Below are 22,637 nucleotides of genomic sequence, written 5' to 3'. Positions count from 1 at the left end.
TGTAGAATTTTCTCTGAGTAATATGACTGCATACTTAGTTAATGAACTATAATACCATGCTATAGGGTATTTCCAAATCCCATCCCGGACTGCAACTTTCCCATCTTGTTTATGTTTTCGCTAGCCAAATAGGGAGGCGAAAACCCTTTCGAATGGCATCTTGTGCTAATCGCCAGCAGCATGCCAGTGACCCTTTTATGGTCACCATGCAACGGGGACCGATCCGAACCCGAGTCGTCTTGATTGGATCGCGCTAGCTTGTTTGGGCTTTGGGCCAAGTGGAGGGGATGGGAGGATGGTATAGGGAAACGCACGACTGCTTATGGAAAATGCGCCACACTTAGTGAAATAGCCGGAGAAAAGCAATGGAAACGGAAGTGCTTGTTGTTGTCATTTAATGAAAACACTGAGGGGGCAGGCCGGCGGAAGGCGTGTGTCTGGACTTTATGTTGATTTTAATCACGGCGACGTGTCACAACTGGCCAAATGCATCGGCTCATCCGCCATTCTCGGCTCTTTAGTTGTTATTGGAGTGTGTGCGTTTGTGTGTGGAACTCTCTGAGCCATAAAGGTTTTCTAATTTAATTGACAGAGCCCACATCGACTGATGTTTGCGATTTAAGGCGTGCGATAAAAGCAATTAAATTGTATGACTTACTCGCCGCGCATATGTGATCAAAGAGCTTAATGGCTAAGAAGGGATGGGCAGGCGCCGTCAGAATGAATTCGATAAAACGGAAACATGCTCTGCCCGATAAAAGTGAATGTTTTTCACCCGATCAATTGGCAGTTCGATCGATTTGGCTCTAAGGTCAAATTGCTTCGCAGCACACCCCTAATCCCTGCTGACGTACTTGAAAAACGCACTGGAAGACGGGGAGGTATAATGTTCTGTTCTGTTCTCGTATTGGTTTTCACTTCCACCTATCGATTGACAGTCGCCACATCCAATTAACAGTTTGCTACTGTCTTGTGCGGTTTTTTATTTTCATTTCATTTCTGGTATTTAGCACAGTTTGTTTGACGCGACTTGTTGTCGATATATGTGTGTATGGTGGTGTCTTTTGCTGCTGCTCATGTACAGCAAGACGTCTTTAATTGATTTTGTGCTACATTTATCCATTTAATTGCTTTAGCCATGTCTTAGAGATTAAATTATTTCTGACACTGACGCGATCCTTATAAATGACGCACTGTTTTGATAGCTGTTTGTAATTCTGGTTAATCACAAAGCTTACAGGGTTTACAGAATACAAAGTAAAATATTTGCTAGTAGATTTGACAGGAGTATAATATGATAGCTGAATGTGGTCTAGGGTTAAAAATAAACAACCGTGAATTCCCTCGATTGCATCATGACTTAATGAATATAAAAATGCACTTGGTTTTATTATAATTTATGATTATATCTATCCACATGAGTCAGACATTAAAAGCTCAGTCATGTGAGTACTTCTAACACTTTCTAAGGTTATCCCGTTAAAATTTAACCGACGGAGTTTTGCGGAACTACCTTGGGATGTTTTCTTCCCGCCGAATATTAGAGAAAACGAAATAGCTGAAAACCGTAATTCCTATGCAATCGTTCCGTGAGTGCGAGTATCTACAATCTAAGATCCCTCAACTATCTGAGGCACTCAACGAGCCCGAAACAACGTCGCCGGTTAATGACGCTGCTGGTTTTTAGGTGCGTTTGTAAGAGTGTGTTTGCTTAACCCATTTATTATGTCTTTTGCCATGCCATTGATGCAAAAGTAAACAAGTTAAGCGGCTTTTAATTTTATTATTGTACGCTATACGGTATACAGCAGAGTATCGTAAAGTTAAGTACTCAAATAGAGGTGAAGCGGGACACAGATAGCACAGCAGCGGCCACTATAAATCAGTCTAATATATTGTTCGGTAAATTATTAAGTCATTACCTAGGTATACATATTGAAAAGTGTGCGGATTGCCCATTTCAGCACATTCCGCAACCGCAAATGATTGATACCCCAAGAATATAAATAATTTTGACCTTCGAATCGGCGGATAGGTAATAGTAGGTGTACTATAACTTTCAGTCTTGGCAGGGGGTCGTCGACGTTCTCCGTTAAGAGGTTTTGTGGTTCAGAGGGAAATATGCTATGCAGCTGGGCAAGCCCATAAACAAATCAGGTTCGATCCAATCCAAGAATGTCTGGTCGTCGTGCGCCTCACCTAAACAAACAAACAAACATGCAGTATTCAATATCCATAGGAGGCACGTAGTCTAGTTTATTAATTTCAGAGGAGTAGTAGGGCCGGCTCACGAACCCTAAGCGTATGCATGATCCACCTCAAACTGGGACTGAAATCCGAACAAAAAACTGTTAAGAAGCCGGACTGCCGAGTCATCCCACATGACGGCCGGATTGTTCCTATTGTGACATTGTTATAATTCAATATGTAGAACGTGTTCGATTTTGAATGCTTTTTATGGCCGATACGACGCCGGTCGTGTAATCGTAAACTTAGCTGTCGTCCGATGTCATTAAAGCGAGTCCTAGAGTCTCCCAGATCGTGAGAACAGCATTACGGGGGCCTTTGGAATGGACTCGAAATGGAATAAGATGACGATGACATAACACGGGCCATTAAACTATACTTAGTTATACGAGTGCGATGGGCAGATAGGCCAACCCATCCAATCCGGCGAACGTGCAATGAACTGCTGAAGGTGATCTCGAAGGCTGATAGCAGTGAGGCCTCCTTGTCAGATTTAATTGATTATGCAATGTTTGTTATTATTATTACTTTGGCTTGAGCTTTAGCTGATAAATACATGGGATGTACTTGCAATTTCCGCGTGTTCGTGATGCATGGCGGTTGGATTTTAGTATGCGTTAATTGTCCCCGCCTCCGCGAAAGCACTTACTTTTCCCTCGGCTTTTCAATTTGATATCGAATTTCCATGTTGCCTACAACTAACAGCTAATAATTGCTGTTGTTACAAAAAAAAAATGTTGCCAGCACCCACCCACCTCATCCTCCCACTAAAAGTTGTGCAATATGCGTGAGCTGCTGTTGCTGTTGCCGTTGCAGTTGCAGCTGTTGCCATTGCTTCCTGCCCCGGCAACATCAACTAGCAACAACATTTTACTTGTTAAATTATTTGCTTAACACGAAATAAAATTTTGTTAAACATGTGCCACAAAGGAAAAGGTGAAACAACAAGCAGGAGCTGAAAATAAAAAAAACGGCAACCGCCAAAACAAAAAACCAAACCAAATAAAAAACAAAAGCGAACCGCATTTGCATAACTACGCCAAAGCTTCCGTTAACAATTAAAAGCACAAACACATGTGGGGCCACCAACCATAATAACCATCTTAAGTCCGAGGCGCATTACCCAACAAGTTCAATAAAAGGTTGCATAAATCTGAAACTGTATCTTGCCCCCGAAATCTCTCTTGATAATTGCAGCCTGCTTGCAACATCTTCGCTTGAAGCCTTCAAACAAAATATATTCTTTGATTTCCACTGCTCAAATGGACACTTCCTGGTCGCCCACACATGCGGTACCGTCCCACGCCCACTGCCGCCCATTAAAGCACCTGGAAAAGTGATGGTGTGAATGTACAAGGTGCAACAGCGAATTCCGCTCGCTTCACATGAAAACCAAATTCGAAATCGCTTAAAACGGCACTTGAGCTTATAGTTTTCTTTTAGTTACAGCCGCTGCCGTTGTTTACGACTCTGTTTTGTGGTCCCGGCATAATATAGAGATATATATCTGGTATTTGGGGGCTGGCCGGAGTTTTATCTGCAATTGTGTTCCGCTATTGCCGGCTTAATAAATGTTTATGGTGATTGATGCACACGCTCACTCTCCTTTTGGCTAATTAATTCCACCGAAACCCCGAAACCACCCCATCTCTATACACATACCCACCAACGGATGCATCTTTATGGCCAATCATAAGTCTGCCCTTGGGCAGCTGAACTTTCCATAGGCCGATAAGATTGGCCCGAAACTCTGCGACAACTGATTAGATTACCCATTGAATTATAATCCTAATACTTGAATGGGTTGATGATATAGTGGCGAATAGGTCTATGCCGATAAGGTCAATATAATTTCAGCGTATCATGAAGTCTAAAAATATTGGGTTATACGTCAGTGCCAAACGTCAAGGTTAATTTTAGTACACTTCTATTTTGGGGTTAGCTTAAGCATTAAATTGAGAGGTTATTTTTGGGTTAAACTTAACATTAGATCGGAAAATTAGAAAGAGCACATTCCTTCAAGAGGTGACCCACCTCTAACCTAAATCCTAATTTACCCCCTAGCTCTCGTGACAATGGAGCGTGCAATATTATCCCCATTTAACCCGTTTTGTGCTCCATGCAAATAACCAAACACAGTCACCTGTTGTCTCTCCACTGCCTCGTTATAACTGACCATAGCAATAAAGAGCGGCTGCCCCTGATGCCCGAAACCAAACTGAAAAGCCAGTTGTCTTGGTAGAAATGAAGACGGCAAGTTTTTAGCTAGCTGGCGAGAAAGAAGAAAGCAAACTGGGTTAAATTCCATTCAAAGCCGGCTTCCAGCCATCAGCTCTTAGCACTCTCAGCTGGTTCTTTTTCTGCCAACAACTTGGGAATGGGAATATGACCAGAAGTTGGTGGCAGTAACACCTCTCGCCTAATATTTGTCTTACATGGTTTTAGCCGACATTTGCTGTGTCTGTTGGGGAGTGCGTATTTCTTGGGTTTGGTTGGGTTTTGGTTCGGGTTCGGGTTGGCACAGCGGCGTGAAAAACTCGGTGGAGTGTGCCAGAACACGTTTTGGCTCGGGATCCGATCCCTTCCTCCGTTCCGCTGGTGACATTGTACCGCTAACTCGTGTTGCCACAACACGCCGCCATGTGAAAGATGATTGACCAGCCGGGCAGGCTGAGTATCTCTCAGACGCAGAGTATCTCTGGTGAATGAAAAAACCCAACTGTAAATCGCATTAAGTATTTGTTAACCAGCAAAACGAAACGTGAAAATAGCTGGAATATTTTCACTACCAACTAGTATACTCGTATGTTGTAGCCGGTGCAATCGAGTCGAAGTTAACCTGGCACCAGCGCAGATCGAATGTCACACGTGTGTTGTGTGCCCCATGTCGAGTCCGTTGGCCAAAAACGCGTTTTTCGGCCAGCAAAAATATATGAATGTATGCAACTCAGGCTGGAAATGAGCGGGTTTTTCACTGCTTATGCCGATTACCAATTTTTTGTTTAATGGTATTATTATTTTTGTTTTTTTTCTCTTTCTTTTCCGCCGGCTGAAATGTCAGTGTGAGCAGCCGCCGAGGCGACTGGTTTCGGCCAAAAAGCCTGGCCTTTTGGTCAAAAAGGATGTTTTTTGGCGAGGTGGTGCGGCAACTTTCGTTGTTGTTTTGTTTCCGCAACCGCCACCATTTTATTGTGGACGCTGTTATTTTCATTTTTGCCTCAACTGAAAGTGAAAATACGAGTATTCACGGCAAAAGGCAAGAAATTTGTTTGCATGCCGAGATGCTGCCGCCTGTTGACATAACCATCGATGCAATGCGATGAGGATGAGGATGAGGAGATGAGGACCATCTCAGCTGGCCATTAAACTGGTTAAGTAATAATGATTTGATGTGTTTCATTTGAATGCGCAGAACGGATGACGATGACTTCACTCTCTCCTCCGTCTGCCATTTGAGTTATCCATTGGCGGAACTTTAAGTTGGACATTATTTGAAGAGCAAACGAAAATTTTAAAAGCATTTCCATGCTTTAAAATAAGCAAACAGAACAAAGAAGAGGTGTGTGTGGTATATGTTCCTTCATAAATAATGTATGATTCTGTTTATCACCCATTTGGGGGAAAATTAAACGATGCAGCAGCTGAGGAGGTGCAAATGAATTTCGGAGGAAATCCCGGAATTTTTCTAAGCTGCTCAAAAAGCTTTTAGAACCCAATAACTTTCCCACACACGACGACCCAGATCGGATCAATGGAGGCTTCTTTCACTCGAACACCTTCGTTTTCGGATTTCGCCGGTAATTGATTATTTTGGAAGCCCATCGATGCTGGTCATGTATGATGTATGGGCTGTGTGTTTGAGCCGCGTCGGTAATTCTTTTCTCACGTCATTGCTGGCCTAAACGCTTTTCAATAAGAAACCGACGGTCTTTGAAGCTGGCCGCCGAGCAAAAGATCAATCCACACATGTGTGTGCTGAGTGGACTGAGTGAGTTCTCTTTTAGCACAGTTGCCGGCCAGGCCCCTAGTCTTCGGACTTAGGAACTCGGACGTGCCACTTTTTGGTCCACTGCATTCGCTTTGTCTGCAGCACGAACGGTTCGAACATTTTTGGTTAAATACACGTACCCAGCGTGCATTTTGTGGAAACTGCCTCTTTTCATCTGCAGCGCTCATTAAGCGCTTCTAAAGCATTCTAAAATGCATTTAATGGTTTAATTGTCCCAGCAAACACTCAATGGGGAGTGCCCGTGTCCCGTCTCTTTTGATGGTCGGTCGGTCGGGATGACAGGCTGTGACGACGGGCTGTAAGGTAGGGACTCATTTAATGCAAATCAATTTGGCAAACAGACATAAAGCTTTCGAGCTTTATTGGTCACGCACAACGCACAAATAATTCGGTAATTAAAGAATGACTTACAGTGGAACTTCTCTAAGGAGTACTATGTGACTATTTTGCTTAGAAAAATTGGATAGATCGAAAGTATCAGCAGATAAGAGAACAAATTAATCAATAGGAATAAAGGCCGTAAGACTTAATTGACTTACTGGTATAGGTAACAGCTTAACTTTATTTTTATAGCTAATGCCGTAACTTTTTAAATAAATCCATTCAGTTAGTCAAAATTAGGCAAGCCATTAGAAATATTAGGAGGATGCAAAAAATAAATAAAAAGAAAATCTTAAAAAATATATGATTTGAATTAGAATTTTATTTATGGAAAATAAGAAATATTAGGAAGACGGTAGAACAAAAAACAAATTAAAAAGAAAATCTTAAAAAATAGAAATATTATTTTGAAGTTTAATGGTATTTATAGTTTGGAAAAGAGCTAAAAATTGTATTACTTACAGAAGCTAGCCTGTTAAATCAATATGATGAACGGCAGCAATTTAAATAAGAACTGCCTTACCCGAATATATTTTGAGGTTCCATCCGGCTGGGTGTGTCAGCATTATGAGGCGACTTTTTTGCGGAAAACATATAGGTATAAGGTATATTGAAAGTTCTTTGAGTGGCAGATAAGCAAATGGCCGAAAATGAAGTGACACGAAGCGGAAATCGAATTCTGAGCCGAGTTAAGAATCTTGGGAACACCTCGATCACCTCCTGCTACCCCCTCTCTTTGCTGATTGCCAAATGCTGCTGCTTTTTGCCAGACAACAAGCCAAACAACTCATGACTGCAGACCGCCGTGAATTGGACTTTGCCCGCTGGGCGTAAGCAAATAGCAAATGGCAACAGAAACTTCATAAATTTGTTAACACCGACGCAAAGGCGGCTAGAAGCTATGGAATGGAGGCCAGCACAAAGCCGAAATGAGCTAAAAGCGCAACAGGACAATAAAGAATGACAATGACTTGGTTACGACTCTGGTTGGTACTGCAGTTTTTTATCGTGGTAGTTGTCGGCGACGTGTGTGTCACCCACGCACACGTGTCCCGAGGTTCCCAAGTCCCCAGACCCCCATCCATCCTATCCATTCTACCCAACCAGCATGTATCAGCTTACTCACCTATAGACCCAACTTCTGAGGATCGGGAAACACAAGGAAACTTAATTTGCTGCCATTAGCGAAGAGCCGAGAAATTCGCGCTCAAGGAATAGAAGTGCCTTTTCCTGTGCCTGCTGTTTGTTTTCACTACTTATTTGCCTTGCTCGCTGGCGGCATAAAAATAGAATAAAACCCGAGAAGAGTTGAACTGAACACTAGTTGCCATTGTCTACATAATACGGACGTGTGTGCCTTGGCAAAGACTCGGGGCTATTTATTTAAGTGAATTGTGAATAATGTTGTCTGGCGCCAAGTGGCAATCCCGGCTCAGACGACGAGCTCTAAACTGAGAAAAAGTCACTCTTAAATCAAAAGTATTATCTCTAAACAGGGAGACACAGCATTAACTTATAAATGTTCTTTATTATTAGCTCAGGGTTTAAAAGGTGACAGCTTAGACAGTTTTTAAATAAAGAAGTGGCTGTACTTAAAATTCAAATATATAGAATTATAAATGGGAACATGTCATAAATAGACTTTTATTTAATGAATTTTAGATGGAAATCTTAAACTGATTACCTTAAATAATTGTTCGTAGTTAAACAAAGTATAGTTTCTTATCATATTGAATCAAACTACAGCTTGTATTTCATTATATATAAGATATATCCCATTTTCCACCAGTGTAAAAGATGTACAGAAATAGCACCTACGCGGATGCCTTCCGGCCAAGCGGGGCCAAATGACATTTAACCCTATGCTGGCATACGGTGCCCAACCCAACCCACCTTCAAAGGCAAATTCAATTTACAATTTTAATTGTGATTGCAGACATCTCTGGCTCGCTAACCGCCGACCATCAAATTGCATTGGACCAAGCGCAGACAGACAGACGGGTTTATTGATTTTTCATTTGGTCTGCACAAATCCGTGAAAACCACTTTGCTTGTTGTCTCACTTGTTTCGATGCAATTATCCTCCAGCTCTCGATATTTGCTTTGCACTCGCAGGCAACTTTCCAAGCGAACTTGACCCTGGAACATTGCAAAAATACATATGTTCATACCTGGTTTAGTTTAGCCGTGTCCTCACATTTTGCACTTGAGTTGTCAGCGGCGGCAGAACGATTTATGGATCTGCCACTTACTACTTGCTTTATATGAATTCATGTTTCTGATTTTGGCAATGTTTTTCTGATTTTTCCAGGTCACACATCGTACAACCGGCCAGGTGATGGTGCTCAAGATGAATCAGTTGCGGGCCAATCGACCCAATATGCTGAGGGAAGTGCAGCTCCTGAATAAGCTCTCGCATGCGAATATATTGAGGTAAGTCAAGAATATCACACAGACCAGCTTATCGGCAAAAGAATTCCAGCTAAATATAGCACATCATCATATTTATTCTAATCGCGAGTAAACAAGAACATAAGTAGTGGAGCTGGATCTTATGGGTCAATGCCATGACTCATTTTCTGATTTTAATTGCAAACTTGACTGCTGCGAATGAATGATTGTTGTTGTCGACTATAGTATACTATATAAACACATAAATGTACTCATTCCCTTAGCTTTTGATGATCATGTGGTCCGATTGTGTTTACGCATTCAGTTCGCACCTCGACGCGAATTGACCATTCATTTAAATGGATTACGTAAACAATTTAATGGGTTCATCGCGCGGGGTCTTTATTTTGAATTCTACGCAAATAATGTTCATGTTCTCTGTCGGATTTAATTCAGTTTCGCATATTCTACACTCGATTTCGGTGGTTGTTAGGGGTAAAAGCTACGCTGGCTGGCATCATCAAAAACACTGACCTATGCTAAAAACTGAAAGCAGAATATAAACGAATGGTATGGGGTATGATTCACTTTTCAGCCTGTTGTAAGTTCTGACATCGGGGGCCACTGACTAAACTGACATCATTATGGATATGAATTTTTATTGAAATTATTTGAGTGCTTTCAAAGCAATGCTTAGCAAATATTTATTGTTTACCGAAATGAGTTTGTTATGGTTTTTGGCGGTTTGTTTATATTTTTCGGCTGGCCAATTGCTTTTGGCATTTCCAAAAAAAGAGTTCCATTCCAGTTTGGAGTTCAGAGCAACGGGTTCAAGACCAAAATCGCACAAAACATTACCGATGCCCGAGAGGAAAGGTCAAGTTCAGGAACTGGCTGTTGTTGCACCGACTGTCTGTAATTACCTTGGCAGTGACCAGGTGTGTGTGTTGGTTTTTATAGGGGGAAAAGGGGGCAGGGGGCTAAGAGGGGACCCTCTCACGGGTCACACACAAAAAAAACTGCTGATGTAATTGGCTGAGTGGCAAAGTCTGAAACAATATGGCAAAGGCTCATGACATTGTTGTCTGTCTGACTTGACTAGATTTAATTGCCAAGCTGCGTAGCTTACTCACTTCGCTGGCTTTTTTCGGATTTATTTATACTATTTTTTGTATTTATTGTTTTCTGTTTGGATTGTTTTATCCTCACGTGACTGCACGCAACAATGAGTGTCTGATGGCAGCGACTTCAATTGTATGCAATTCTCAGGGACTTTTTGCGGCTCTACGGCTGCTGTTGCTGTTGCTGTTGCCGTTGTTGTTTTCTATCTTAGCCACTTTTTCCGTAAACTGCCAGACAGACAGACCAATCCATTTTGCACCGCCCATCTTTTTCCTGTTTGCCTCCATGAATATGCAATTTCTGGCTTAGACCTTTTTTTGTTTCGTATTTTTTCTGGCCCGCCCTTTCATTTACAATGTTAACACCCCGAAAATGGGAAGAGACATGTCTGCTGTATTAGCTGCCATTCTTCCCACAAGATTGTGTGCGCCAGCAGCCATTCAAACTTTAACCTCCTCTAATCCGAAAGAATCCGTTATGGAAGAGATCTCCTAATACCCAAGGCTTTCCAGGTGGAAGCGGAGACCACCTGATTTTTATGACATCTGTCATCAGGCCCACAAAAACAGCTGAGTGAAACGTGCGGCGAATCGCAGTCAGAGTATTAAATGCAACGGATTCTGTTGATTAAATGCACTGGCCTGGCCAACTTATTTCGCTGTGTGCCCGGCTCGTTGAGAGATGGATTTGGGTCAGCGGAACAGCCAGCCATCCAGCCAGCCAGCCAAGAACAACTATGCTGCAGCTGCCAACTTTTCTTTATTCGTAGGCATTAAATGAAAATTCTGAAAAAGTCTGGAATGCAGCTACGGCGCCATCGGCTGGCTGGCTAGTGAAATTAAAATGCAGCCACACGCATTAAGATCTTTGTTTTATGGCTCCCCAGCAGCAGGGCTATTTATACGTAATTTCGACACTGGAAAAACAAGTAGTTTCAATCAAGAATATGAATTGGGTTCTTAATTAGGGGTTAAATATCACCATAATATACCACAAATGTCTTCATTATATTATGTAAATGATATCGTAATAAATCACCTGAGAAGGGGTTCAAGTCAAGTAATTACTGCTTTAAAGTGTCTGGCAGTACACTTCATTTAACAGCGTAAAATACGTTTTATTGCCCACAAAAAACATGCTAACCATAAATGTTAAAGCAATTGATTTTTTTTTACCCCCTCTAGTGGTTGCTGCACCTTCTAACATTTCATAGCTATTCAATCTTATTTTAAGAGGTGCATTTCAATCATCTTAATTATGTCATTTCATGTGCTTTTAATTGCCCCTTTATTTCCCCCAGTGTATCCATATGGGGGCCACTAATGTTCCACCCGATTGAACCCTGCTCAGTTCCGCGATTTGAGATCCCCGCTCAGCGATTGTGATTGTGATTTTATCAGTGACGTGGATCGCTAAACACTCCGCTCCCAGATCGACTTAATGACTAACTGACGGTCTAACTGACGGACTGACTAACTGGCAGTTAGTAGTTAGTTAGGCGCTGCTCTCGTTGGCGGGCATGTTTAATGATGCTTAACGATCGCGGCTGTCGGCTAACTGTCAAATTTTAACAGCTACACCGCTGGGCGTCCATGCGGGCCACCGCCTCCCATGGCGGACTTCCACGATCCGGCTAATGAAGCCTATTGATTGGCGTCCAGAACTAGCTGTACCGTTGCATCCACCTCCTTCTCTCAGCCTAAACCCGCCTCTCAGGCCGGTGTGTAATGCCAATGCAGTCGAGCGTCAATAGAACTAATCTTTGGGTAATTGAAACCACCTTTCTAGCCGGCAGCATGCCGAATGCTGCCCAGCCATCCACATGTATGGCATAGTAATACACACTACACTACACCCACGCCCGAATGGGTGACTTATTGGCCACAAAACTGAAACTGAAACTCTCACACACTCGGCTGAGTAGCTGAGTAGTTGCCGTTGGCGTGTATTTTTTATGGGCTTATCACGCGCCCGCCGTAATGCGGAATGTCGCACAATGGGAACGGGGCAGCGAGTCAGGCAATTGCATTGCATTTGTCCCCTGCCCCGCCCCCATTTGGACCCACTGAAAAACACCCACCCACCCACATGGCTTGTAGCTGTCGCCGCTCCCAGGCAGCCGCCAACTTGACAGATAGTCACTCTACTTACCAGCAGCATTATGCACTGCGAGAATGCTGAAAAACATGGTGTTACATCTTTCATACAGTAGTGAACATTGAATTAATTGTCTTCCCCAATAGCCAAACCTTTTTTAAACTTTTATTCCAATAAACTCTTTATGGTGCTGTTGAAAATAGCATTATGTTTTTACCATTATACCATCTTAACATTGTGTTTACTATGGTAAACGTTGGTTTACGCCAGTGGTCGACGCACAATAGGAGGGTCAGCTCATCACTGTGTGCATGCCGACCATTGTAAACTGTTTGTGTGGCGGCAGAGAATGTGTAAACTTTTACCTACGCCCGCTGAATGGAACCCCCTGTTGACTGCTGGTATAGATTCTTCTTTAAACATTTCTAACAAAATATTATTTAGTATTCTTAAGTAATAGCACCTTATTCTTTATAACAAAAAGAAGAAATCCCTCCAGAGAATAAAAAGGCTTTCAATATTAGATAAATTACCACCAACCAAGTATGAACTTTCCTACCAAGATTATTGACTATTGTTACCTTAACCCCTTAGGTTTTATAAACCATTCTTGGCAGTGCACTATATGCCTTGTTTGACTCACAAATCCCATTGCCAGTTGACTTCCATTGAGTGCCTTTCTCCGAATGTAAACACGGCTATGACGATGGTGGCGCCGGGTTCTCTACACTTTTTGTTTTGCCCCTTTTTTTAATATCAACTCCAGGGGGAAAAGCAAACGTGCTGCTGCCTGTGGCTCTCAGAGCCATTTAAACGCTCATTTAACGCGAGTTAAGCCCGAGCAGTAAGACATGTGACAGTTCTTGGCCCAGTCGGCTCATTACGGTGGCAAACAATGGTGGAATTTCCGCAGAGCTGCTGTTTCTGCTGCTTTTCCATTGGCTTTTTGCTGTGGCGGCACTTGATCTTTGCGCCCGACTGCGATGCTAAGCAGGTGATAAGTTGTGGGCAAATGTTGACAAATTGTTGGCATGCAAATGTGCGCGGGTTAATGACTTTAGGTGTTAAGAGTTTGGACCACCGCGAACTCACACTTCCGCACGAGTGGCTGCAGCTTTGACCCCGATTCGTGGGACTTGAGCAAGCGGTGGCTATTGATAAAGCCGGCGTTGGCGTTGCAAGAGATTCCACTAAGGTCAGATTGCACTTAATTGAATGACTCGATAGCCAGTCGATGAGTCAAGAGACCCGCCGTCATGTGAAGGTCGTTTTTAGAGCGGGAATATGGCGTTATAGTAGATGCGATGTGCCTGCCACAAGCCTCCATTTTTCGAGGGGCCACACACTGCACACTGCACATTGTTGTCTCTCGGCCATTATTTGTCTTGGCTTGATTTGTGTGTCGCCGAGCGTTGGCGGCTCATTTCTGTCCCCTTTTATGAAATAAAATAAAATGAGATGGAATGAAATGCTTGCCAATAAACCGAGATGCCTGGCCTTGAAACGAATGGGCACCCAGTGGCACATTGTTGTCGGGCTAATGAAAAGATTGCCGAGAACGAGCAGAAATTGTTGACAATTTAATGAGAATTTTATTGTGCAAGATGGGTTAAATTGGCCATTCATGAGTGAATTCCGAAATCCGCAATGCGAAATCCGCCATCCGCAATCGGTAATCCCCGCATCTATAATTAAGCTTTGTATAATGGGGGATTTAGTGTCTGGCCAAATTGAGTCCTTAATTTCCAGCCCCTGGTAGTTTGTACAGTTACCAGACTCGAGACTCTAGACTTTGACAAGCTGCAACAGCAACACCTGCTGCTGCTGCTGCTGCTGCTGCTGTAGTAGCAACATCACCAACATCACCAACATCAGAAAACCGAAAGAGAGCGTGTCATGATTGCGGGCATATAAACATTTCTTTTTATTGCTTAATGGATACCTGACTGCCAGACTGGTTGACTACTACTTGCAGCGCACTTTTATCAGCGCAGCTTTTCATGTTTGCTCCTCGATTGTGGATGGTATGGTATGGTATGGTATGGACTGTCAATTGTCGATTCGATAGCCTGTAATTGCAGCTGGTCCGTGTGGCACGGATCGAAGATCGAGATCGTTGCCATTGCAGCCAGTTCAAGAGAGCTAAATTGGGTTAATTTCTGATTGATGATCAACGTGGCCTGGTAAACTGTCGCGCGCAATTTCATTAGGCAGCTTGTTTTTAGACGCCCCAGCGATCAGGTTGTTCGATCTGGATTCAATTCGATTCGATTCGATCGTCAATTGCATTGACGTCAATATTTGCATCACGGATTTTCGTTAGCACTTGCTTCGTCTATCGTCGTCTATTTATGGATCACAGAGGTGTGGGCTATATTTAGACCAGTAGTTTGTTTACAGCAAACCAGAAATTATGCATTACATAGAGCCAAACCATTATCGATCGCGATTTTGGCCTTTTTGGCAATGTCAGACTGAACTAAACTCATTGACCCAAAACTGGGTTATGTATTGCACTTCTCTTGTTTTCATTTATTTTGGTAATGCTTTATGTCTCAGCCACAATAACATCCACGGCGCTCAACAACGCAATTGCAAGTCATTGAACCCCCGACGGTATTATTATTATTACATACATTGTGCATTTTTGTGTCGCTGTAAGTGCCAACACATGTAAAAATATAAAAAAGCAGAGCAGCAGGATGAGTAATATGTATCGCACAATACACAGTGCTTTTTTTTGGGGGACAGATGCAGATACAGATTGGAATTTAATGAGCTGCCTTGCATTCCAGTTCGTTTTGCTGTAGTGTGTAGCGTGTTGTAACAAGTTTCTTGACAGCAATTACTCACTGAAATTTTTAGATGGATTATCTCTTATCCCCTCCCAGGCTATAAATCGTCGCATATTTGTCTGCATAAATCGCACTTGTAATTGCCAGCTTCCGCATGTTGAAAAAATAAAGCCATAAAATGCTAAATAAACGTGTCGGGCAGGCCGATGTCCCATAAAACATCTCTCACCCAACGGCCAGTCCATTGGCTATTGGCTATCTTTTGGCCCGGCTGCCAACATTCACTTCCAATTTGCGTTTGTCCATTGTCTCTCTTTTTCGTACGAAATTATGTCATCAACTTTCAATCAATTTCAATACACTTCAATCAATTTTGCACAACAAAAAGCGAGCATTAGATATTCAGATTTATGCAACACCCTCTCTTGCCATACATGAGCTTTCTTTTTGGGTTGCAAGTAAATGGGATTGTGATGGTGATGGCTGCTTGAAAAGGCGGTCAGCAGTGAAAACAAGAAGAGGAAGTGGAGTGGCAACAAATGTGGCTGCTGCAGCTGCAATCTCCATAATTTTCGCATCACGTTTTGCATATTTTTCTAATTGAAAACCAAATTCAATCATTTCATTTCGAAATACTACGGCGCTTACTCCCCGCCAATCGCAAATGCCGAATGGTAATTGCAGTTGGCAGCGTTTAGGACCATTTATAACGCCCATTGCCACGCCCCCGGCTGCTGCTGCTGCTCCAGTGCCACCGTCTCATTTTGGGAGTTGGTATTACTGGGCCTGGTCCTCTGGTCTGTGGGTTATTTGTTGTTTGCCTAAAAGCGAATTTTGTTTACTTTGTGTCAACCTTTTAACCCCGCGATCGTGCTGTTGCTGCTGTAGCTGTTGCTGTTGCTGTTGCTGTTGCTGTTGCAGTTGCAACTTCAATTTCTGTTGCGGCTGCTGCTGCTGCCGTTGATGTTGTGGTAATAATTTTCAATTAAGCACAAAATGCTTTAATGCTCCAATTCGATTTGCCAACATTAAATGCCTCGGCGGCGATTGCAACACACACGGGTGAAAGAATTCCAAGCGGGATTTTGCATTTTATTAGCCTATCTAATAACCAAGCTGGCCAGCGGCATTTAGCGGCTTTAGTTGGACTCTCCGTCTGCGTCTGCGAAAAGTCTGGGAAACCAATTGGCGCAGTCGTCTCGGTGGAGAAACGTGCAAACGTGTCAATTTATGGTTTTCATTGCGACTTGCAAGAGAAATGCCGGCTGCCGACTGTCGATTGTCGAACGAACACCGTTTTCCCGGGAAAACTGTGTAATGCTTGTAACAAATATTGTAACACCCAGCAAAGCAGCACATTTCAATTTAACACAATTCCATCTCCATGGCTGCAGGGGCAAGGAAAAAGAAAACTGGCAAAAATGGGGAAAATGGTGGAAAACCGGCGAGAAACAAAAAACAAATTGAAAATCTAAACGTTGCCAGAACAATGCTTCTTCGGCAGTTTCAGAGGTTTATAGCCGCTTGAGTAGTTCTCGCTTCCTGCATCTCGGCATCTTGAACTGCAGATCTTGAAGTGGGCAAAAGCCTAGGCACTAGACACTCGACGTGTATTCATTTCCTGCTGGAGGATGGATATAGAGACACCTTTGCCGGGATCTTCTCCCCCTGCCTTCTCCCTTTCCCAGCTACCGATTTGCATTTTTAGCCAATTTGATGTCGACGAACTTGCTTCCCCATGTCTGGCCACGCCCACTGCTAAATGCGTTGTTTTCGCTTTTGATAATTTATTAATCACTTTGCGGCTCCGAAAATAACGAATGCGTTTTAAATTAACTGCCCAATTAACCAAGTGCTCTTGGCGATAAAATAATGTCGACAAAAGGCTTTGTTTTGCGTTTCCTTATCTGGAGCCCCTTGATTTCAGTACATTTCCATCAACTGCTGACGAGACCCAAACCATATGAAATCCTTTCTGTCAACAGATCTCTTCTTCAATGCCATGTTGAGTTGAGAACGGCTTAAAGCGCACATTAAAGGTGTTAACTGCAGGCAAATCCTCTTAATGTAAGCCGCTAATGGGCAGGAAAAGGGCATTGGGGCATGAGGCATGATGCATGGGCATGGGGCACTGGGATGGGGCACTCACTCGGGGCGCTAATCGTGTATCACGCAGGGAAATAAATTGAATTAGAACCGTAAATCCCGGCGATGGTCATGCAAATGGAAGTGCTGCCTGCTGCACCCACGGTCACGAGTCGGTATAAAGTGGAAGGAGGCAGCGCTCAGGCAGAGGTGGAGGTGGAGGTGTGTCTCTTGGCAGAGAGGATGTGTGGCAGACAGAAACCCTCGGGCCTTGGAACTGAACCTGGGCCTGGGCCTGGTCCCCTGCCATCATCGCCTTCAACACCTGGGATCGACGAGCTGCTGTCTCGCCTTTGTGATAACTTCATTTCAGATCCGCGCTGAGCCGAGCCCTTGGGCTGTCTGAAGGGCTGACATGTGTCTGCCACACACTGGCGTGGCATCTATCAAGAATCTCAAAAGGGTCATGCCCTCTTGCCCAAGACATTTTCATTATTTTTTATGCAGCGTAATAACGTTTTGTCATAAATAAAGTCAGCTCTCAATGGGTAGAATTTTAAGGAATCAAAAAACATAGGTAAGCCTCAAGCAAATGTAGATTCATTTATGAAAACCTCATTTCTCTAAATCAAGTATATTTTTAAAATCCTAAATTATTAAAAGTGGTTTTCATTTTTTCATTGTTATTACAATATTTTCGAATTATGTTCAATACGAAATCATAACTTTAAAATGTATTTTTTATTTAAAAGGACAGTTTGTATTGTCTAGTATACTGTGTTTTTTACCATATCCTGTTATTTCAAAGGAAACGATTATCTTACAATTTTTTTTGGAATTAAAATGCCAGTTCACGTTGTATAGGTATTACTGTACTATCCTTAACTCGAGGTTCAGGTTTGATTGCCGGAAAGCCAGTGACCAGACATATATCTATTAAGCTCCCCTAAGGGCGCTGATAATTCAATCGGGCTGCTGTGATTCCCAATGCCGCATATCACGCAAGTCATTAAACGCCGGTAAAAGGCAAGTGGATGCAACTGGTGGCCTAAGCCAACCCCTTTTACAACGCATATGTTAATGCGTTGAGACCTCCGAGCTGTTGTGTTATGAGGTGTCGGGGTTGGCCGTAACATTTGATTGCCATTGCCCTGACGTCACGGGCCCAGTCGCACCCTAGAGACCCTGTCCTGAGCTTTATTGACAGCCTAATAGAAAGGTGTCTGTTTTTGGGGTGGATGGGGTGACAGGTTGCGTGCTCAAAGCAATTACTTCCGCCCTCCACAACGTTTGCGAAATTTATTAAGGACTTGATGCTCCGCGGTTAGGTTAATAAAATTAATTTGAACTATAAGTGAAAATTAATGGCCCAATCGGGCACACATACGTAAATCAAACTTTTCAAACGCCACTTGGTGGCCTTAAACAATATAGCTACAGTATATATAGCTTATAGAAGAATTGCATGGCGGCATGACGGACGATAAAGCTTATCTGGCACACGCCCCAGAGTTGCCAACAATTTGGCAAACGATTTGCGCCACGGCTTTAACCTAGAACTGAACTGGCCAAAATTGAGCATGTGCGGTGATAATGCCTGAACGTCCGATTAGACCTTTTGACAAAAGACGAATTTGAAACGGAACCCTTATCGAAATTAACCTTATATTGAACACCTGCACGGGACCTGAGTCACATGCTCCAATCGGTTGGGTATATGCCGGTCTATCTCAGCATTATATTCTAAAATATATGGAAATTTATAGATATCTTTATTTAAATATTATATATGTATATCCTTTGCCTCCATAATATTTTATCAGGGTATCTAAGTGATGATGCAACCTGTCTTGGTTTTGTACTTGAACGAAGGTTCATTGTCACCTCGGAGCATCGCTGTCAGCCCTGTCTGGCGGCATTTAACCTTTTTTACCTGACTGCACATTCTGTTTGGAGGAAGGAGTTGGCAGAAGGCAGACGCATGCGTTGCCATTTTCTTAATAAGCTTACAGTTCCGGCTCCCAAGCCTGCTGGTGGTGACCTCAGCTTGTCCTCCCTCCGGGAATGAGTCAGTATCAGTGGCTGTTGAGCTCCTTAGGCTTAGGAGTCATTGACATTGTCTGAACAGGAAGCGGAGATGAGTGCCTAGGAAGTGGTTCCTTTGTTCTGTAAATCCTAGGAGATGCCATGCCATCTCCCCATCATTACCAAGGAGCTGGGTGTCCGGTCAAGGGAAAACTTTCTCTTTTTATTGCGTGCTCCTGCCGCATCGGGGGCTTCGAATTACAATTTCGCTTTGCATCGGAATCAAGGCTGCAACAATGCTAACAATCAGTGGGGGGTGGCCGATTGCATGTCGACCGGCGATAAGAAATCTGAGCTCTGGGGAGTTGCAATGCCCGTCAAGTTGTGTGATTGAAAGTGAAACTTATTCGGGCCACTCCGAATAGTTTAGTTGCAATGCAGTGGCAAACTTTAACTGACGTGCCGTGTTCCTTCTTTGTTTTTATTTCAGCTTCATGGGCGTCTGCGTGCAGGAGGGCCAACTGCACGCTCTGACCGAGTACATCAACGGCGGCTCCCTGGAGCAGCTGCTGGCCAACAAGGAGGTGGTGCTCAGCGCCACGCAGAAGATAAGACTGGCGCTGGGTATAGCGCGCGGCATGTCCTACGTCCACGACGCGGGCATCTTCCACAGGGATCTGACGAGCAAGGTGAGTGTGATAGCTTCCCAGAATGCCAATGAGCTCCCATCCTAATCCTCCATCTCGTTTCAGAATGTACTTATTCGCAATCTGGCCAACGATCAGTATGAAGCCGTAGTGGGTGACTTTGGCCTAGCCGCAAAGATACCAGTGAAATCGTAAGTGTATCCTGGTTGAAACTGAAATATCAGCTAGGACCCTACTAAAACTGGCTGATATTTTATATATATTTTTTAAATTAACGAATAAATAAACTAATCCTAAAATGGGCTTGCTTGCAGTAGAAAATCACGCCTGGAGACCGTTGGCTCACCTTATTGGGTCAGTCCGGAATGCCTGAAGGGTCAGTGGTACGACCAGACGAGCGATGTCTTCTCATTCGGCATCATCCAGTGCGAGATCATAGCGCGCATCGAAGCGGATCCGGATTTGATGCCCCGCACTGCGTCGTTTGGTCTGGACTATCTGGCATTTGTCGAGCTGTGTCCCATGGATACACCCCCCGTCTTTTTACGCCTGGCCTTCTACTGCTGTGTGGTAAGTTTTACCCTATCATCAGTATATGAATATTTCTCTAATCCTCTAAATTTTTTCCAGTACGATGCTAAGAGCCGCCCCACTTTCCACGATGCCACCAAAAAATTGACTCTGCTGCTGGAGAAGTACGAGCACGAGTCGTCGGCAGGAGCGAGCCCACTTAGTTCCCTGGAGCTGATCAACTGCTCTCCAGGAGGCAGCGATTCGGAGAATGTAACAATGAATGTGACTCCCCGGGCATCTGCACCCACGGTGGCCACAATTTGTACTGCTCCAGCGGGCACTTTAACACCACGCCATCTGAGGGAGGTGGATGAGGATGGCTTTCGATTCCCGAGTAAAAAGTCTGCCTCGGCTGCCCTGCCAGGCACGCCAAATGGATCCGCCGGAAGCAATTGCTTTGATGATCACCTACTGCAGTCTAGAGTGCGACGAGCCACCCAGAAACTGGAGGCCGAGATTCTGCTGCACCGGCGATCGCTGAGCGAGAACATCATCCACTTTCCCATGCACACGTCGCCCAGTGACAAGGCGCGGTGTCATCAGATGCAGCGCCAGCGATCCTCCACCCACTCGCCAACGCCACCCAGGCAGCTGGCTTCGGTTGAATTGCCCGCCACGGCTATTCCAGATCCGCCGCCACTTCCTCAGCCTGTTCCCGCGGTTCTCACGCTGCGCAAAGTGGGTGAAACGATGTGTCTGAAGGATCCACAGTACAAGCCGACCTCTGAAAAGGATCATAACGGCTCCAAACCGAATCCGTTCGAAGCGCTGGCGCAGCTGCGGGGCGTTAAGAAGATCCTGGACGCCAATCCAAAAACCTATGCAGCTGGAGTGGGAGATCTTTTCAGCTCATGCTTCGAGACACTGGCGCCGTTCTTTAAGGAGCTGGCCGCAATGCAGAGCAAGGCGGTGGGCCAGGGAGGACCAGGGAATACGGATGAGGCGACAGCAGGAAAGTCTGCTGCAAAGGCAACGGCAGCGACGCCCAGTGAACCAAAGAGTCTGCCCGTATCGCCACATATGACGCGAAAGTACAGCGCCATTGAACTACGTCTCCCGCAGCGGATTAGCAATGCTGCTCTCCCAGTGACAAGTGCGAATGCGCCAGCACCAGCAACACCATTGACAGCGGATGAGGATGACTGCGATGATTGCAACTCGGAAGGGGAGGATCCCGATGGCGGTGGCAACTGTGCGGATGCAGAGTCTAGCAGTGATGATAGTGCTGTGCGTCCGGCCACCGTGCCCACCGCTCGAAAATACCGCGCGAATTCCTTGTACACGCATCCTCTTTTTCGTGGCCCCAATGGCACCAGCATGAAGAGTAACAGCACTAACGAATTTGAGAGTCCAGGTCTACTAAAGTCCAGCGCATCGACCATCACGTTGACTGCCTCAGCGGGTGCGTCCAATTCCTGTGAGGATCTGACTGAAAGCGCCAAGAAATCCAAAGACCAAACGAGTTGCGGTGCAGCAGCCACGGCCCTGGCCTCACCCACTCCCTTGTCCGGCTGCTCAGCCAGGTTGGTGGAAACCCCGGCTTCAGTGTCATCCTGCACCGATCTTGAGCTCGACGAACTGAAGAATACCTGCGATCTAAGTGAGCTGAAGAACTCGTGTGAACAGCTTCCCTTGAAAACGAACCTCACGAGACGGGACTCCATCGAAAGTGGGTTCTTCTCATGCTTCAACGAGGAGTCGGATGCAGCGATAACCAACAACAGTTTCGGCCGACAGTTGAATGGGATTGGATCGTTGGGGTTTGGTTGCGGCGGCGGGGGCAACAGTAGTAACTGCTGCTATGACAAGTTGAAGGCGCAGTTAATGCTCGATGCATGTGTCAGCGCAGATAGTGAAATCAAGTAAGTATACTGGATCTTATAAAACTTTAACTATGTTGTATTTCGTTAATGGTTAGAAAAGAGCTTTTGTGTCTAAACTTGTTAGATTTCAATTAAAACTGCATGTCTAAATGTCGTATACCGATAGAAATTTAATATCTTAAATGTTGAATATATACGAAGTAATTATTTCGGCATATCCCAGGTTAAACACAGCCATGGTATAAATTCGAGCCCCAAACGCACAAGCAACGTAAGTGACTGATTTCGCTGAAAGCATATTAAAATCACGCTATCATAAAAGTCACAAATTTCCTAGAAATCTAAAGTTTGACGTGTTATTTGTGTACAACCATATATTATTAGTCGATACTCATCACAAAGCCATGAAACATTGAAAAAGCTATTAAACTGTTTGTCTAAT

At 44.1% G+C, this 22,637-nt stretch overlaps 1 protein-coding gene across 3 annotated transcripts in view; it reads left to right on the top strand.

Moving 5' to 3' along the window:
* The window catches only part of LOC119559861, a 49,601-nt gene that overhangs the window by 25,103 nt on the left and 1,861 nt on the right, over nucleotides 1-22,637 (top strand). Inside the window, exons 3-8 of one of the 3 annotated variants that reach the window (XM_037872969.1) lie at nucleotides 8,949-9,070; nucleotides 19,643-19,841; nucleotides 19,905-19,990; nucleotides 20,117-20,369; nucleotides 20,430-22,234; nucleotides 22,419-22,466. In XM_037872969.1, the coding sequence (XP_037728897.1) occupies nucleotides 8,949-9,070; nucleotides 19,643-19,841; nucleotides 19,905-19,990; nucleotides 20,117-20,369; nucleotides 20,430-22,234; nucleotides 22,419-22,440 (2,487 nt within the window). In that variant the 3' untranslated portion in view covers nucleotides 22,441-22,466. Of the gene's footprint in view, nucleotides 1-8,948; nucleotides 9,071-19,642; nucleotides 19,842-19,904; nucleotides 19,991-20,113; nucleotides 20,370-20,429; nucleotides 22,235-22,418; nucleotides 22,467-22,637 lie in introns of all 3 variants that reach the window. The other 2 variants (XM_037872968.1, XM_037872967.1) reach the window with 2 other exon arrangements.

This window comes from Drosophila subpulchrella, unplaced genomic scaffold, assembly GCF_014743375.2.
Source record: "Drosophila subpulchrella strain 33 F10 #4 breed RU33 unplaced genomic scaffold, RU_Dsub_v1.1 Primary Assembly Seq354, whole genome shotgun sequence".
Lineage (NCBI taxonomy): Eukaryota > Metazoa > Arthropoda > Insecta > Diptera > Drosophilidae > Drosophila > Drosophila subpulchrella.
This window is presented reverse-complemented; position numbering and strand designations above follow the sequence as displayed.